At 41.7% G+C, this 19,397-nt stretch overlaps 1 protein-coding gene across 1 annotated transcript in view; it reads right to left on the bottom strand.

Moving 5' to 3' along the window:
• LOC126400140 (zinc finger protein 385C-like) overlaps positions 1-15,407 on the bottom strand; it is a 133,337-nt gene extending 117,930 nt beyond the window's left edge. The window contains exon 1 of the mRNA XM_050060649.1: positions 15,319-15,407. Within this exon, the coding sequence (XP_049916606.1) occupies positions 15,319-15,361 (43 nt within the window). The 5' untranslated portion in view covers positions 15,362-15,407. The remainder of the gene's footprint in view (positions 1-15,318) is intronic.
• Between the last annotated feature and the right edge of the window lie 3,990 nt (positions 15,408-19,397).

Below are 19,397 nucleotides of genomic sequence, written 5' to 3'. Positions count from 1 at the left end.
GTCATTAGTCGGCAAGATTTCATTGGCTGCTTAAAAACAAAGAAAATGTAAAACTCTATGAGGAGATGCGCCTTCAAAATAAATCAAACCCTATATGACTGGACCATGTAGGAATTTAATTTGAAAGGACAGACACAGGAAGAGGCCACGCTCAGCAGTCAGACAGGAGTCACGTTACAAACCAATCACAGCCAACAGATATCTTTCCCTTCATCTGTAAATATTCAGCCTGATAAATACAGAAAAGTTGATCATGTTAGTGCAGGGCTACCCAGAGCTTTACATCTGTCCCACGGACAATAGGCCTACACACTTACAAACAGCTCCTGGAAGAGGATCAGCTCTGCACTCAGGATTTCAGGTAAATAGGCTATACCATGCTTGTTAAGGTTGCTTAGCAACCTCAGAAGTAACCTGCCGCTGTGCTCTTGAAAGTTGGCACAGAAAAGGAACAAGAGTAGCATCCAGCTCCTGACCTCACATTTTCCAGGCGGTTAAAAGCGAGACATGCGTACGGCCCCTAATTTCCAGGGCTGGTACCTGCGGTTATTCCACAGGCTAGTTAATAACATGTCGGGCAGGAAATCCAAAGTGTGGGATCATTTTCAGAAGGTGAAGAACGAACCCAAGGTGATATGTAAACTCATCTTCATTGGTCGACTACAAACATGACGTATCATCTGAAACATGGAAGTAGCTACATGCCCATTAGCCCACAGCGTCATTAACAGGCGGCTCGCTCAGTGTGTGACGTGCACTTGTAGATAAAATATAGGCCTATATTAATGAAGGTTCATTAGTACGGTTTTGTATTTCTCTGTAATGTAGCACAGTGTTAACAATGTTACTGATACTATTCTTTCTCACACCTTCAACTCAAACCATTGTGTTGCCCCGCCCAAAATATATAATTTAATAATTACATTAATATCGTAGACATGCAGGTAACTAGTCGACTAATGGCCCTAAATGATGACTATTGGTCGACTAGAAAAATTCTTAGTCAGGGGCTTTATAAAGGTTATACACAAGGGCAAAAATGTGAATACGCATTCTTTTCATCAGATTTATAAAACTGCACATATGCATGTTTCTGTTTTATAAATCTCAGTCATTGTGGAACAGGGAGCACGTGCATGAGCCTCATTTCCACTTCACAATCTGTAGAAACACCATAAAATGTATGTTTGCATATCGACACTTGTGTCTGCTCTGCTACTCATTACACTTGTCGATAAGAAATATGGCAAAGACGAAGAGCAGTTTCACCAACTGCGTCCCATCAGCGAGGTGCTAGAACATATGTCAATACATATGGCTGTGGAAATTAGTAGCGTCTGTACCACTAATATATCAAGTGTAGATGGTGCTGCACACAAATATACAGGGCTGTTGAGAAGATGTTTCCAGAGTGGAAAGTTTCCAGAGTTTGCCCCAGGAAATTCAGTAGAAGAGGTAAGTCATTCATATTCTGATAAATCTTTTCTTGTGATCGCGTCAAAGTCGTTCTTGGAAATAAAAAGGAGCAAAGTCATTTAAACATCCACAATACTCTTTCTGAGGTATTCTATGTATGTACCTTAGAGAGGACATTTTCTCTGTGGCCATGCCAAAGTCATGAATCATCACTGCTGCACACACAGATGACAAACACACACATTTGTGGGTGTACACCTCTATACACACACACACACACACACACACACACACACACACACACACACACACACACACACAAAGAGCGAAATTCTCAAACTGCTACCTGCTGTGCTGAATCTGTACCTGCAATGCAGCCACAGGGGAACAGAGAGGTAATGGACTGTAGGAAATTCAACTTCCCACACAGCCCTCAAGGTGTCTGCCCATCCCTGTGTCCGTATGACGGGGACTCAAAGAGCAACTATCCATCAGAGCTGTTCTGGTTCATACAGACATCAATGAGCCAGAGTGGGCGCCCACATATAAGCCAACATACACCTTATTTTTCAGAGGTATTTATGCAGTAAATTCAGGTAAAATATGACACGCAAAGAAACGTTTGGGTGTTGCTAACCTACCAGCCAGCATCTTGGGAAAGTACTCTAGTTTAGGGCAGTACCAGACTCACAATTATGTCAGTCGAATCAGATTTGGCTGTACAATATGAATATTCAACCGTTCGTCCTGTTTTTATTATATAGAGTTTGAGAGTTCGAGCAGGGTTCAGCAGGACACTCAGGATGACAGGGACATTCAAAGCACGTGACTGGACAAAGCCTCTTTTCCTCTGGGCAGCTGCCGCCATCACACTCAGACTCACACCTCATTTCCACACAGTTTTTTTTTGTCCACATGTCTGTGTAGTATACAGAGTACATCCCTAATGTTCAATGCTAGAAAATGCATCTTTTTACAGATTATTAAATCACAGAAAGTTCCTTCATTACACTGCCTTTGCATTTTTACACAGAACCAAACAACGGCAGCATCATGCCGCTCCAGTGTGTGATTTTTGACAGGATACCAGCATCCCAGAAACAAGAGTTATGACGGGCATGTGACATATAACAGACACGTCAGCAGCGCTTTAGAAACCATAACAATGGTGTAAATAACAATCATTTACCATCCGTGTTATATGGCGGCTTTCCCAATTTGCGGACATTTTCGGTTGCTGTTGTTCTTCTTTGAGTTAGCTGCTAACTGCTTCTAGCTGCTTTTCAATACCCCTGCAGTGTGTTGCAAAACATCACTGCTGGCTGTCCATTTTATACAGATGTCGTTTTGGCGTTGTTACCACCTCCACTGCCAGCTTAAAGGCAAGACAACTTAAGTTTTGTGAAATATTTTGTTAAAAGAATGATCCACTTTGCATACACTCTGTATGTTACACAACTAGCATGCTACTAATGTTAGCTATAGATAAACATGCAGTCGAACTTTTTACTTAAAAGAAATATATGACAGAGCTGCATTACATTCATCAGTCTGTTACTTAATTCGTTTTTATGCAAACTTCCTGTGGCACAGTGCAAGACCTGCCGGAAACCTTTTTTCAATGTACTCAAGGCCAATTCCAGACAGAAGAAAATAAGTTGTTTCACTAAAACATCAGAGATCACAGAGGTTCTTACAGAAATCAATGGTCTTCCAGATGACTCGCTAACATACACAGAGCTGTGTGGAAACAAGGCGTCACCCTGGATCTGGGTCTGCGGCTGCCTGTACTGGAGAGCAGAGTGATAGCTAGGAGCGCTCACTCTGCAGCTAAATCTGGGGATTGAAACATCCTCAGAAGTGCACTGCAATGACTGACAAAAAAACAACAAAAAAAGACTGTTCGACTTTAAGGAATCTCAGTCGACTGAGGAGTCTCCGACTGATGATGCGAATCTTTGACATTGAGGAAGGAGCCCTATACAACTGTGTACTTTAGCATCTTGTGCTTTTATACAACATGACACGATGACAGGAGACGGCCCTTTTTTTTAACACAGAGGAGCTTGTTGTTTGCGTGAGAGAAAGAAGAGAGACAGTGTCTGTGAGTGCGAAGTTTGTGCCGCGTCAGGATCAACAGTCCAGCACCTTCAAAAACACTTTTATGTTTCTCCAAACAAGGAAGCCGATGATGCGACCTCAGCGACGATGATTCATGTAGTGATATACGAGCTGTGAAAACTGCTTACAGTAGGTGTGATCTAACATTTAACTTACTGACAGAAAGCCTGTCTCTCTTCAGTTTTCAGTTTTTACAGCCCAGTAATGCCCCGCCCGTGTTGTCATTATGTGTCTTCTATTGATCTTCTGTGGGCATTTTGATATTCTTGCAGCACCCTGAAGGATTGTTTTTCCACCCTTGGCTCCAGCTGACAGACATTTGTCAGGGGGGGTCAGTGGAGAGTCGGGGAGGTGGCCTGGCCCTGTCTTCACTTCTGAGCAGCCAAATAAAGATCACAGTTATCAGTCCAGAGGCAGGTTTAAGCTGCCACTGTGTGAAGGAGACCGTCATCTGACTTGTAATGACACAACCCGAGAGCCATTACATCTTTGATGGGAGACGTAAGCTGAAATCCATTTCAGTGTGTTTGAGGTGAGGCTGGGGGGTTGGGAAGAGCAATCTGCTTTGGGTCTGTTGTGATAAGGCTGCACATTTACTGCTTCCTCTGAGGGTGACCGTGGTTCGTAATTTCACTGACAGTCCATTTCAAATTATTATTGATGCGGGATAGAGATTTTTTTTTTTTTTTTTGCCAGATTAGCCTCGCAGAATGAAGACGGGTGTTTTTTCCAAACATTTGTTGTCTTAATTGTGTATTTTTTGTGTGTTAATATCGGACATCTGCAGAGGAAATGTGTGCCGACAACACAGGCAGGGGATGCGACAATAAAATCCTGGGCAGAAAATGGCTGCTGGGGAGCGCTCTGGTGAATGTGAAGCCACAGGACTCTGGATTTAAATGTGCCGTTCATGTGCACCGTTTTTGTCTCGCCTCTATTTTCAATCTCTGTCCTCTTGAAATATCATATGAAATTCAAAAAGGTCTGTTCAGTAGTGCTAAAACAATTAGTCGATTTATAAAATTGATGAAGACATTTTATGGTTTCAGCTTCTGAAAAGGGTGAATTTTCTGTTTTTCTCTGTTGTATATTATTTTAAATTGAATATCCTTGGATATTGGTTGGAAAAAAAATACAATTCCAAAGATTTATATATATATAATATAATTACCTAATCAATTAATTTACCATCATGCTTTTAAGGGAAATTACATTTTCCCAGTTTTAATCCCGTGTCCCTGTGTTAATTAAACATTTATGTCTTGTTTTATGCTAAATAATGTTTTTTAAAAAAATCAGTATTAGAGTATTTTATATGAAAATCCCTGTCTTTTCTCTTCCTGTTAAACAGTTTGATGACTCATCCTGCACCCGTGGGCATTTACAAAAGTTCATCTAATCAAATGAGACTTTGGACTAGCTGGCAACACTGGCCATATAAAACCGCACTTCACCATTTGTGGACTGTAGAAGCTGACAGAATAATATGCTCAGAATATTCCAGTTTTTGCCCTTATTACAAAAAAAGACAATATTCCTACTGAGCTGTTTATTTGGCAAATGAAAATAACGGTTTACATGAAGCCGTGAAAACTCCTATTCACGTGCCCTAATATGTCGTTTATCACGTAAATATAGGGAAAAGTATAACCGCTGGAGCTGCTTGTGCCATATTGCTTCTTTGCATCAATATTCCACTGGTGGTGGACTCCCCCGCTCATTCCGTCAAATCTCCTTCTTGAAAAGGTCGGCATTACAATATTTGCACATATCCAAAATCCTGTTACTATCCAAGTCTTTCATGATGTTCAAAAGTAGGTGTGATTCTCCTCCTAACCAGAAATATGGGCTTTTCTTTTGGGCATGCATCTCTACCCCAAAGCCTTGCAAACTGTTGGCGAGTTGGTTTGTGTACAATATATCCGTCAAAAGAGAAAAGGCTGTGTGTTGCAAACTGCAGTTGAAACCCCAGTTGAGATGCATATTTTGAATACGCTGTTTACGTGTCCAAAGAATGCTATTAAAACAAAAATAACTTCGCCATATTCCACGTTTTAATTGGAAAATGCCAAATTCAAAATCGGCCTAATTCAGAAAATCCAAACGCTATATGCTGTTTACATGACCTGTATCAAATTCAGAATGTTGTCACTTTCAGAATAATAGTGGAATAATTAATTTATCTCACCCTCATCCTCCTCCTGATGTAAGAGTGAGGGAGGTATGTGTGGCACTGACAGTACGCTCAACAGCAGTCTCCGCTCTAGCTCTGTATCGCCCTAAACTCATTTTTAGTTATAAAATCAAATGCGGAGGACTGGATTTAAATCCCTCTTGTAACTGTACACCGCTGATTTCAGACCCACCCAAAAAATTCTGGAAACAGAAATGGTGAAAAACTGTTTAACCATCTAACTCCACAATGCATAACTACACAGTTTTCACAAGTATTTTCTAACAAGTGCAATGTGTTCATAAAGAGATCACTGATTGCTTTACTCAGACTTTAAATGAGTATTAATGAAGATGTAATGTGAAATTAGGGAAATGAAACCTGTGATACATCCAACAGACTGAGGTTACCATGGTGAGAGGATCCTATTGGTGGACCGCCCCGGCTGATTTAGGACCTGTGGTCCGAGATGCCACAGAGCAGGTGGTACACTCCATCTGCAGCTTTAAGAGGCTAGAAACCTGCGACAAGAAATATCTGTAGAAAAGCAATTTACTGCGCAGGAGGTATATACTTCAGAATGATGAAGTATATTACATCCTCTGGGAAACCAAACAGTCACACATCTACAGTGGAAAACACCTTTGTAAATTATCCTAACCAAAACTGAGCTTGTTTTAAATGTCACATATTTTTTTCTGAAAGAAACGAGCAGCTGTAATCTCACAGGGTGTCATGTACGACTGGGGGAAGTGTCTCGCAACGGCAAGATGATTTCACATTTTGTTTAAAGCCTGATTAACAAGTATTTGTATTGAAGTATTATGTAACTGTTGCAGTATTTGTTAGAAACAATATTCTGAGTTATTCCAGGAACAGTGTTGAACAGGCTGTGTTCAAGACCATGACGAGATTTCACCGTGATGTTTTAAGTGACAGGTTTTAGAACTAAGGTCTCTAGTTTGTGAGCAATAAAAACATTTGTGTACAGAGCAAGAGCTGACAGCTGTTTTCACTAGCCCCTTTTACACTGCCTGTTCAAGGCAGGAATGTTGCGCCGCTATCGCCTTGCCGCTCTGTATAAATAGTACGATTGCGGAATTGGGGGACAGAGTTGTTTCACCTTTAAGCCAGCAGTGAAGGTAGTAAAAGAGCCAAATTGACATGTCTGTTAAAGAGACAGTCGGCAGGATTTGGATGGGTGTGACCTTTTGAAGACATGTTATATGTGTGACCCACCGCCAGGGGATTTAAAAAGCAGCTAGAAGCAGTTAGCAGGTGACCCAAAGAAGAAAAAAAAGCTGCCAAAAATGTCCGCAAGTTGAGGAGACAATGAAAATATGTATTGCTGCAGACACATTTTGTTAGTGGGGTACAAGACACGTCCCTACAAACTGCGCCCACCACCAGTACCAGACAAACCCATCAATGCAGCAGCTGTCTGAACCGTGCTACAAGTCGACGTTGAACAATTGTGAGGCCAAATGTAGCAATAATCCACTTTATAAGTCATTACACATGAAGAAGTGATTCACCTTTTTAAGTAACAAGATTTAACCCATAACCCAAAACCCTAACCTTTACTGCCTCTCTTTAAACCTAATACTTCATAGCCAGCTAAATGCTAACTTAGCATTTTTTTTCAGAGCTTCCATTTCTAGGTCAATTAATTAATTTAATTTTTTTTTTTTTTTTTATTTATATACTTTATTAATCCCCAAGGGGAAATTCAATTTTTTCACTCTGTTGTCAATTACACACAGGTCCGAACACACACACATGCACAAACAGGTTTGGTGGGTTCGGTGCCTTGCTCAAGGGCACTTCGGCAGTGCCCAGGAGGTGAACTGGCACCCCTCCAGCTACCAGTCCACACTCCATATTTTGGTCTGGACGGGACTTGAACAGGCGACCCTCCGGTTCCCAGCCCGAGTCCCTATGGACTGAGTTACTGCCGCCCTAACCCTAACCCGAAGGTCAAGGGGCGAAGGTTGCTGATTGTGGACTGACGTAGCTAGTGGGCAGGTCAGGTAGCTGCTCTAGCCGCAACCATACCTACTCAAGACAAGGAGGCTTGGGAGCTCCTTACCCTCCCAGGAGGACCAGATCAGTCGCCATGTTAACAGGGACTGGGAAGAGAAGGTCCACACAGGTTATTATATTCACAGTCATACTTGCGTTTGCCAATGTCATCAAGCTAGTTTGCTGTCTACTACACAGCTAGTTAAATAGCTGTCTGTTTTTCACTCACCCTGCAGCAGGAAACAGCACTTCAGAATAAAAGCTCTGTGCCAGAAATTGATTGTACTTCAAAATAAAGCGTGTTTTTACAAATTTGACATGTTTGCGAGTCACTTGCGGTCCATTCAGAATGGACCTGTGACCCACTTTCAGATCGTGACCCACCAGTCGGGAACCACTGTTCTAAAGTACTGCAGTAGACTACTAAAATACAAAATTATTAGAAGAACTACAGTTACAATAAAGTTAAATAAAGGATTGCTATAATTAAATACATCGTTATCATTATCATCACTTTTAAGCACTAAGCTCAAAAGAAAAACCATGCCTTTAAACATTAGGGTTAATTCACTGTTAGCTGGAAACACACTTAATGCTCTCCAGTTCATATATTATTGGGTTTTTTTTTTCAAGTCGCAATGGTGCTCTGTTGTTGCAAAATGTGACTAAATAGTCCCAGTCTGGAGCCATCTAGGTGCAAAAACACATGCTCCATCTGATAACACTATTGTTATATAACTAAAACTGTTAGCACGGTGGCATTAAACGTGATGCTTTATTCACTGTAAGCTGGGAACAAAGTAACAGCTCTCTAGTCCGTATATTATTAATATTTGCAAATCACAGTGGTGCTCCATGGTCGCAAAATGTGACTGAGTAATAGCAATCTGGAGCCCTGCCTGCTCACACACTATGGCTCCGGAGAAAGTGATCTGGATGGGAGTGTGTGTTATGTATCATCTTTATTAGTCTTTCTTTGTGTTTGTGTGTGTGTGTGTGTAAAAGGGAGGGAGCCATAGGAGAGCACGAGAGAACCGAAACAGCAGATCAAGTCTCATGCAGCATAAAGACGGGACTTTGTAGCAGCTTTATAGCACGATCTTTGTGTAAAAACGGTTACTCTAAAACGATGGGTTTAGTTTAAAATAATAAGGGGAGTTTTTAGACCAGCCATATAAACGATCAATCTTAACTGTAAATCTTAACTTAATGTTATGCTATTTGACTTGTAATCAAGCAGACATCACACAGGTTAAATCTGGTTTATTGGGAGTGACTTAGGGGGACGTTACCAAATAAAATAAAATAAAAAGATCTCCTACTCAATAACGTTATTTTCTGTATTTAGCAGGCAGCACAGATGTGTGACAATGAAACCGTGTTAAAACTATAATTTTGTTCAGACCTGTGACCTCCTGTAGTCTGCTCTCTGTAATTTGGCTTGCATTATTCAGGATGTAAAGAATAGGTTATTACAGAGACAAAATAAGAGGCTGCGTTTAGGACAGTTTTAATTCTGAGCACAGCATTCAATTATTCTTTTGTTTCAAGCCTTGTATATTCCAAACATGTAATTCTTACAGGGAATTTGGTGACATGTTTGTATTCAACACATAAACTCCTATCTAATAAACTCCTTTGTGTAATTTATAATTACAAGAAATGGAAATGTTTTAAGTTAGTGTTTAATGTTTCTCTGTGACCAAGTACAGCACAGATAATGGGATTACCACACTTTATCCTATTGTTTCCATATATTTGTATTTTTCTCATGTGGTTTCAGAACAATGTTTTTATGGTGGTGTATTGTCCATGTTTAATTGCATTTTATCTTGCCAACTATCCAGAGGCTCTTCAGATAAAGACAAAATTAGCAGTAGTATTTGGGAGTACCAATGGGGAGTCTCCTAGTGTCCGTTTAAAACACAGAAAACACAGCTCTGGGTAATTAACTAAAGGCCTTTCAGCGATGAGTCGAGAAGAATCTTCACTGCGTCATGCCAAAGACAAAAAGTAATATTCCTCACACGTCAAATAGAAAAAGAAAAAAGTGGGTTATTGTTCAATCCCTGCTGGACTTTATCAGCAGGAGCCATGAGTCCATTGACAGCAAAGGGCTGGAGCTCAAGCTGCTCCCGTCCCAATCTCGTTCCACATGATTATTCTCAATTTCACAGCCGATGGTTTTTACTGAGACAGACGGCGGCGGCCAAATGCCAAAGTACAGAGCAGAACGCTCTGAGGTGGGAGAGAAAGTTAGACAGGGAGAAATAAAGATAGGCTGGTCACTCAACTTCATCACCAGTGTTTGGGATAGAAGTTATATGTGATCGTGACCTTTTGCCAGGTGCAGGATGGTGAGGCATGCAGGGTGCTGCTAGATCTCCGATCTTACAGTACAAGCCTGGCTTTAGGTGAAGGTAAATGTTGGCCCTGCAGGTAGAAACAAGGGTAAAGCCACTAATTCATAATGCAAATAAAGCTGTTTTTTTATCTTGATTTTTAATTGCAGAGAGGTTCCTGGAGATAGCTGGAGTGATCCTTCCATCGCATCAGAGATTACGATGAATTTAGCACTGTGCAAACTAAAGCACCAAATCTGCAGCTGAAAACAACAGATACATAAACTGTACATTTGTGATGAGTCTTTTAAGATCTACTCCTTCAGGTGGAGCAAAGAGGCGACTGCACAGGCAGGAGTGATCGACTAACATTGCTGGTTTGGACCTTTTTATAGGTTTAGTGACAAGGAATGTCAACGGTTAACTGTTAATCAGTTAACCGCCAAGAATATTTTAGATTGGTTATGTCAGCCTATAGGCTATTTCTGCAACCCTTCAGTTTACTGCACTGCTAGCTAGCTACCACGCAGCTAATTCTGTGATTACCACTAATTACACCATCCCAACCCAATAGTGTGGCTGCGGAAACACTGTTCTGAAGACCCCACATTATTTGAGCTAGCCAATAAATTCTAAAAAAAAAAATGAACTGCTTGGCAACCAGACGAGGCCTCTAATTGAGACAGGCCTTTATTTGTCAAATGTGTAGCCACACCAGGCTAGTAAAAGGGACTGGGCTTTTAATTGGGACTAGGCTTTTAATTGAAGTTTTACGGAAGTTAACAATGCTAAAGGAGTTTTCTTTCATTCATTCATTCATTCATGTTCCGTAACCGCTTATCCTGTTGGGGGTCGCAGAGGGGCTTGAGCCTATCCCAGCTGACATTGGGCGAGAGGCCTCGTACACCCTGGACATGTCACCAGACTATTGCAGGGCCAATTAACCTAACCTACAGGTTTTTGGATTGTGGAAGGAAGCTGGAGTACCTGGAGAAAACCCACGCTGACATGGGTAGAACATGCAAACTGCACACAGAAGGGCTCCCCCATCCTGAGTTTGAACCAAGAACCTTCTTGCTGTGAGGCGACAAGGCTAGCCCCTGCCTCACTGTGCCGCCCGCCAAAGGGGTTTTGCGGCTCAAAATTTAGCCACTTATTCACCAGAGACCGGAGGATGGCAACCACATTTCCACAGCAATCGTGCGTTACTAGCAGTAATCACCGAACGAGCCACACCACTAGCTAACTCTCTTCGACCCTGTGTAGTGTGCAGTGCAGAGCAGCGAAGGCTAACGATAGCTTATTAGTGGAGACCAGAGGATGGACCGTGGGTACTATGTTTTTGCATGTTAACGCAGCTAGCTGGATGTCTGTCAACAAAGCCAACAAAAATAAAATAAAAGCCAATTATTTTCATTACAAAATATTAAAATTTCACCACCTCTGAATAGAAAGTGCGCTGCAATTTGGCGCTAAAGCTCACTGTGTAAATGGAGGGTCAAATTTTAAAGAAAAGCCTCTTGTATTTTACGTCATTTTGCTTCTTTTTTTCCCCTCACAAGTTAACCAGTTGGTCACTGGTTGATGGGTGTCCGGCTAGCAAGTAAGTCAAATTAACTCTAAACCTTACATCCCTATTTGTGACAGGTCTTTAAAGATTTATTTCTTCAGGAGGAGCAAAGAGGCAAGTGAGGGACTAATATTGCTGGTTTGGTCTTTTTATGGGTTTGGTGACTATAACAAACGTGAAGTTTCGTTCTTTAACAGCCAACGCAGACCAAAAGAAACTTGCTTAAAATTATGTTTGTCCCAACACCGGTTAAAGGGTGGAAGTGATCTCTCAACATGAGATAATTTCTTCTCACTAATTTTGACACATTTCACTAATCAAAGGGCATGCGAGTAGGGCTGCAGTGAAGCCCCACAGTAAATATTAAGCTCTGAGCAGGGAACAGATAAGACAGGTGAGGTGGGCTTATTTCTAGGCAGCTCTTGTCCTCCAGTGCTCCCTGTAATACCTTTTAAGAATACTTTCCTGTCTACAAAGCACTGGTGGCCTTGCACCACAATTTCAGAACCAGATCCTTTCAGGTAATTTGGCCCTGGTCCTGTGAAACTGACTTCTTTATGTAACTAGTCACTGAAATTGCCTTTTTGAGAACTTAAGATGTGCTTAGACTGTCACTTCTTTCAAACGCAGCCTCAAAACAATTAACTGCCTTTCAGTTTTACTGCAGCTGTTATCAGTCTGCTTTCTGAACGTTTTAAATGCAGCGTTTGTATTTAACATAATGAGGCACAGTAAGTTGATCTCATGCAAGTTGGCTTTTGTTAGGAAGCTGGTTTTGTGAATTTGAGTCTTCATACTGTCTGGAGAGTGTGAGCCTGGCCCAGCTGTGTACACACCTAAAAGCCCAACAGATTCACACAAGGTGCGACAAAAACACTACGAACTCTCCCAGCCTCACACAGGAGGAGTGCTAGTGAAAATTACAGCATCTCTCTAGAGAGTGGGCAGTAGGAGGTGCGGGATTTGATGAATCAAGGACCTTTTGTTCACAGCGAAAATGACTGCTTGCATGCAGTTGGAGAGAACATCTCTTCGGCGATGCGGCAGTGCTTGGCAGGCAGGCAGGCGGGCGTCATTTGGAGCCATTTAGGTTTGAAGCTGACGCAGAGGGGGACGGAGGACAGCAAGGTCATTTAAAGAGGATGCAGAAGATGATGTGGCCAGCGCTGGGTGTTTAAGTGGGTCTACTCTGCTCGAGTTGAGTAGCAGCAGAGTATGCCATGGCAACACTCACGGTAATGACAGTGTGAGACACACAGGAAGAAACACAACTGGACTGAAATATGACCTGTGAGGTTGACTCATAAGGTGTTTCAACATATTAAACAAAGTCTAGTTGAGCCTTTAAGTCCATTAGAAAATTAATCAGTAACTACTTTAATAAGCAATGTCAAATATTCTCTCTGATAAGTGAATATTTGCTGTTTTTAAAGCTCCAGTGTGAAGGATTTACCAGGATATATTGGCAGAAATGGAATTTAATATAATTAGTACGTTTTCTTTGGTTTATAAACACCTGAAAATAAGAATCATTGTGTTTGCATTACCTTAGAATGAGCCGTTTATATCTACATACCACCATAATTCTACCTCGTAGCCCAGGTTGGACAAACCTAGAAAGGTGTTTGCTTTATTCAGTGTTTTTACTGGTTTAAATCATTGGGTCCATTTGTTTTGAAGAGAAAGTGACCTCTGTGGGTCATTAGGCTCCTGGTAAAAACCTCCTGAATGTCTAGCTCTTAAGTTATAAGAGAAAAAAAATGTACACATTGGCAGGTGCTGGGTTAGCTGCCTGCTTCCGACATGCCAAACACCGTTGACGAAATACTGATTTGAAACATATTCAGTGTTTTTACCAGTTTCAATCACCGGGTCCATTAGTTTTGGAGAGGAGGAGATCTCAGAATGGACAAAGCAAACACCAACTCTAGATTGGGCCATTCAGGGTTTCACGTCGGCCACGATAGTTAGCAGCCCCTACGTAACAAAAGCATCTAAAAAACACTGATTTTTTTAACATGAAACTGCTTTATTCAGCATTTCTACCAGTTGAAAACACAACGTCCATTTGTTTTGGAGAGGAGGAGACCTCTGCATATAATTCGGCTCACAGTAAAAACCTCCTGAACGTCTGGATCTTAAGTTATCAGAGAAAAAAGGGGAGCACACATTAGTAGGCAATGGGCTAGCAGCCCATCTCCGACATCCCAAACGGCATTGGAGAAACAGTGATTTACAATGTGAATCTGCTTTATTCAGTGTTTTTACTGGTTTATTTCACCAAGACCGTCTATTCTTAAGAGAAGGAGACCTCTGTGTGTAATTCAGCTCACAGCAAAAACCTCCTGAACATCTGGATCAGAAATACAGTGACAACACATTAGTAAGTAGCTACCAAGCATGCAGCTCGTCTGTGACGTGCCAAACAGCTTAAGAGAAGCAATGATTTGTAACATGAAACTGCTTTATTCTGTGTTTTCCGGTTTTAATCACCTAGTTTGTTTGATTTGAAGAGGAAGAGACCTCTGTGGATACTTCAACTCCTGGTAAAAACGTCCTGAACAATCAACGCTGAAGGAAATCAAACCTGGAGAAGTTTCAGCTGGTTGCAATCTGCAATGCTCACTGCTATGCACCACTAAATCCCCCTAAATCTTACACACTGAACCTTTAATAAAAAGTTTTTCTTGTTTTGCTTTTTTAAACCACTGTTCCAGGATTTTTTCACACAATCTTCTATATGCCAATGTCACAGAGTGTCTTAGCTGTGCTTTGTAATCGTGTGTAGTTGCCATTTACTGCATTTTTATGGTTCATTACTAGTACCAACATACATTTTGACTTTTCTTTGCAGTATTTTTACTTTGTATTTTATATTGCTTGTTTTAGAGCTTTACATTTTTATTCTGTCCCTAATCTCAAGAGGTTTTTCTGGTTAAATACATGTTAAATAACTGAATAAAAAAAATAAAAGACAGGGAAATACTCTGTGAAAAATAATGAATTTTCTTTTTTAGGGCCCACATGTAAAATTGCCTCTTATTTTAATTATCTCTGTCTCCCCCTCTCATCTCTAACTTCTTGCAGACACTTCAGGTAGTTGACACAGATAAGCGACCACACACACACACACACACACACACACACACAAGCAAAAATGTACATAGGAACACATCACCTTCATCAACAGAAACACCTCAGCTGTCAATAAAACACTACAACAACTGAAACACTTACTACTTTAGTAAATGTTGGCAATTAAAGTGAAGATAACAAACTTAATTTTAAAGAAGTCATGTCATGAAGCTTCCTCATTTACAATAAGTTGGTTCAAGAGCTACAGTATAAGCACCTTATTTTTTTCTAGAAAATAAAGTAGCTGTCACAACACAAGTATAAGGAGGAAATGTAATGTTAATATTAGAGAGGTAAGACACCTGCACACACACTGTTGTCCCTTGTGTAGCATTACAAACACAGCTAACAGCCTGTTTGCCGGTTTGTGACAGCTTTTAGCCAAAACACCTGCATTTTGACCCCCTGACAGAGAGACACACACTGAAGAAACATTTGTTAAAACATTAAGTCGACACACGAGAGCAGCCGGCACGTTTCTAAAGCCACTGACAAACAGAAACAGCTCCGACATGTGCTTATTAAACCGGTTTTCCTACCTGTGTAAGACGGTTTCACGGCTCCTCCGGTGCTGCTGTCCATTGCCAGTTGTCACAGATTACAGCGCGAGCTCAGCTGCAGGCGTTTCAGTCCCGCGAGCAAGTCAAGAAGAGATAAACCACGCGGATAATGTGCGCGCGCTGACTGTGCCACTGCTGCCGCCTGCGCGACCGAGATACCAAATCGTTGCGCGTGAGGATGAGAGAGGGAGAGAGGACAAATGAAATCAGTCGGTGTAGGAAGCAGAGCTGAAGCAAAGGTAGCACCCTGCGAAATAAGAAAAGACTATTTGTTTAAACTCAGACATGGGCAGTGTTTTAACCACTTTTGAGTATTTTGTTTTTATTTTTTGGACAGAAAAAAAATGTAATTTATAACAAAATACTTAAAGACCTTATATTTGTGTGTTAATGTATATGATATATTTAAAATACTTAAGATGCAGTACTAGTGCATCACCATGGCCCAACTGTTCAGCTCCTCCAGTTACATTTTAGTTGTCTGTTCACTCAGTCAGTCAGTGGTCGCTTTGACTGACAAACCACCCAGCATGCACCTCTGAAATCACAGCCTCCACCTCCAAATTATCCTGATGGCCCACTTCAAATCTGTTCATGTGGGAAACCAACACATTCTCACTCCGACCTCGTCACAAATTGACGTCTGGTCATGGACCTTCCATGTCCAGATATGACGTAAAAGGTACCCTGGGTGCGTTGGTTGTTGATGTTCTGGGACACCATGTTAAGTTCTGCTTGTTACATGCATTGTCTTCTTTCAAGACACACTACATGGGTAAAACAACGCGAATTGAGTTTTTTTCCCCTTCAACAACTAACACACGCGGTTAGGTTTAGGAAAAAAGAACAGGGTTTGGCTTTAGAATCTTATGGGAAGCGAACACCGCTCTCTCGGGTGAAGGTTGGTGTCTGTTGGACCCATCCACCACCCCTCCCGTCCGCCCCACTTGGACTTTCACAGCCTTACTTTTGTCCTTGTCCGGCTGTGTTTCACCTTGACGCCACCGGATGTGGTTAAACTATAACGGCAACCGGCCGCAATGTTAAAGGACACCTTTTTTGTTGGTTTCTGATGCCACAAGTCACCTCCCAAGACTGGATTTCGACGACTTCGGAGTGCTCAGGAAATTAGCAGGGCTCATTTCATCAATGTAGGTATGAGGGTTTATGTCAGACCTGTATGGAGGCTACTTAATCAAAAAACGCTGCTTGGTCATCGGCCCTCAGCATCAGATAACAATGCAAAGTGCACCCTTTAATGCCTGTATGAGACGCACTGGGCTTCCAGCAAACTTCAGTGTAAACCCATGTACGTCATTATTAGGCATTCAAAGCAAAGGATGTAGTATAGACAAAGCAAAATCCATGGAGGGGAGGTGAATGCAGTGCCGGGTCTTGCACATTCAGTGCCCTTGGCAAGCTATACATATATATATATATATATATATATATATATATATATCGCAGTTGCTTGTGGCCAATCAATGAACCGCCTTTTCTTCTTCCTCATGCTTTCTTTGTTCCTCGTCAGTGGTCGTTTCGGGCAATACCGCCCCAAACGAGCAGCTGTTGTAACTGTGTGACGTTGTCCAGGCGGTTTGGTCCGCTTTAAAAAGTGCAGTGTGAAAGTGAACCAAACCAAATGAAGGTGTGAAATTTTTTGGCATTCCCCGCCCAATCGAATTGAGTCCCCCGGACTATCCTGGTGTGAATGCGGCCTAAATTGTCCGTAGGTGTGAATGTGAGTGTGAATGGTTGTCTGTCTCTATGTGTCAGCCCTGTGATAGTCTGGTGACCTGTCCAGGGTGTACCGCACCTCTCGCCCAATGTTAGTTGGGATAGGCTCCAGTCCTCCACGACCCCTAACAGGACAGGCAGTTAGGGAAAATGAACGGATGAATGAATGTTTCTTTAACATGGCCACTCAGGTAACATAATAAGACATTGCAGGCTTCCAGGAGTAGAGCCGGACATACTGGATATTGACCATTAATTCAATAACAATGACCACACAACATAAGCATTGTGACTGCAATATGTACTGAGTGGGACATTAAATTGTTGTGCTCTCTTACTGTATGAACAAACCAAGTATAATAATAATAATAAGCTATCAGCCAATCTCTAGCCTACTTGATGCTGTAAAAACAGAGCTGATATTAAAGGGGTATTTCAGTGATTTATTACAGCACTCCCACAACAAGTTGTCCACTTGGAAGACACAGATAGAAGGCAGTAATCATAATATATAACGGGAGGAACACTGCTGTTCAAAACAATCATTAGCAAATGTAATCCGAATCATCAATAAACTTCACAAATTACCATTATTATTTCATCTGGTTCTAGTTTTACTGTGTACTGCAGTTCTGCGTTGTTGCCATACCCCAGAAAAACATGGCTCACGAGTGTTTTCAACTAACATTAACGTCTTTGTCTAATTTCTGTGTCTACGGCCTTATATTTTCACGAAAAAAGAGGTCAAAACTGAAGCAGCAGGGGCCGAGATATCCTGACTTTGAAGTCCCCATTATGGGACAGACTCCTAAAGCATTTGGTCCTACACATCCCATAATGTAAGTTGATAGTGTTTTATTTAGAACCTGCCTTCCTGATAATGTGGTATGAATTCATAGTCTCCAAGGCCATTATCAGGGTTATTTTCTCCCCCCCTCCAGAGTCACAGAGGACAACAACAGGTTGAGTAGTGGCCTACTTCCCCATGACAACGAAACTGGTCTTTGTGCATAAAATTGGTGGAACATCCCTTCAAAATTTGCCTGCCTTTGTTGTCCTAAAGGTTTATTGCGGTGTAAAGAAAACATCTAGCTGTTGTATGATTTGCTCATTCCGTCCAGCGAAAGTAAATTTTTGCATGACCTCACTTTAAATCCTTGTAAAACACCTACTGGCATTTTTACGGCCTTGTAACAATGCTAATGTATATCCCCAAAGTCTATTAAAAACTTACTAGCACATAAGAGCCACCTGTAGTGAGATGAATTGGTGGAGGGGTCAAAGGAAAATGTTGTCTCGCTCTGACATGTCAAATCCTCTCCACTGTTGGGTCGTGTTTGTTTGCTTGGGCGGGTCTATCAGCAGCCATCAGTTCCCACTCCCGCCCCCTTTAGAGCCCCTCATTAACATTGTTGGGCTATGTTCAAAAGCAGATGCCTGCAGATGAACTCAGGAGTACAGTGACACTGGCACATGCCTGAATTTGCTGTGGTAGTGTGTGTCTGGGTCAGCTGTCAGCCGGACAATGATGGATGCTTGGTGGAAACATACTTGGAGTTTGAGCTATGTCCTTCTCATGGAAGTCCTTTGGCACCCTGCTTGACCCCCGCCACAAGCAGACACCCTAAAAATAAAGGTGCACATGTGCTTGTGTGCTCATACAAGCGGAGACAAGGGTGTAAGATATCACAGCTCATCAAGTCAATCGTCTGCTAGTGTGTGTGGACACAAAAGAAGGCAACACACAAAGATAGCTCAGACCGGAGGCTCCCACAATAGTGGACTCAGCTTCCTATTGTTGAAAGTTCACCCACTAAATGATCCTTTCTATATCAATTACTCACCCTGTGTTGTGTTAAATTTGGGAAGAAATCTTTGTTTTTCTCATGTGCCTCCATGGCAAACGAAGAATGCAAAAAAATGTAATGAATTGAAGTCATAGGGGATCTCGTCTAACTCTCACACAGCTCGTGCATTATAATCCAGGTCTCATTTATCAAGTCATATGCTCAGCAATCTTGGAACGCATCAGCTATCGGTCAGACAGTGATAAGCCTTGGGGGTAACGGCCAATATTTAGGGAGATCCGATATAGCAAGTGGATATCTGGGTCAAAGTTTCCTTTTCCATCAGTGGTGTAGTGGTAGCTGATGAGGTGGGTCTACTACAAGGTAGATGGGTAGATTACCAAGGAGGAAATGGGTATACTCTCCTATATATTCCAATGGCTTTTTGGCCGATAGGTGGACATAGACCCATTTAGGGCCAACGTCACAATGACATCAGTTTGTTAGCTGGAGGCAAAACACGACTCTCCACCA

Source organism: Epinephelus moara, chromosome 13 (assembly GCF_006386435.1).
Source record: "Epinephelus moara isolate mb chromosome 13, YSFRI_EMoa_1.0, whole genome shotgun sequence".
Lineage (NCBI taxonomy): Eukaryota > Metazoa > Chordata > Actinopteri > Perciformes > Serranidae > Epinephelus > Epinephelus moara.
The sequence above is the reverse complement of the archived record's forward strand: the minus strand, read 5'-3'. Positions and strand labels throughout refer to the sequence as shown.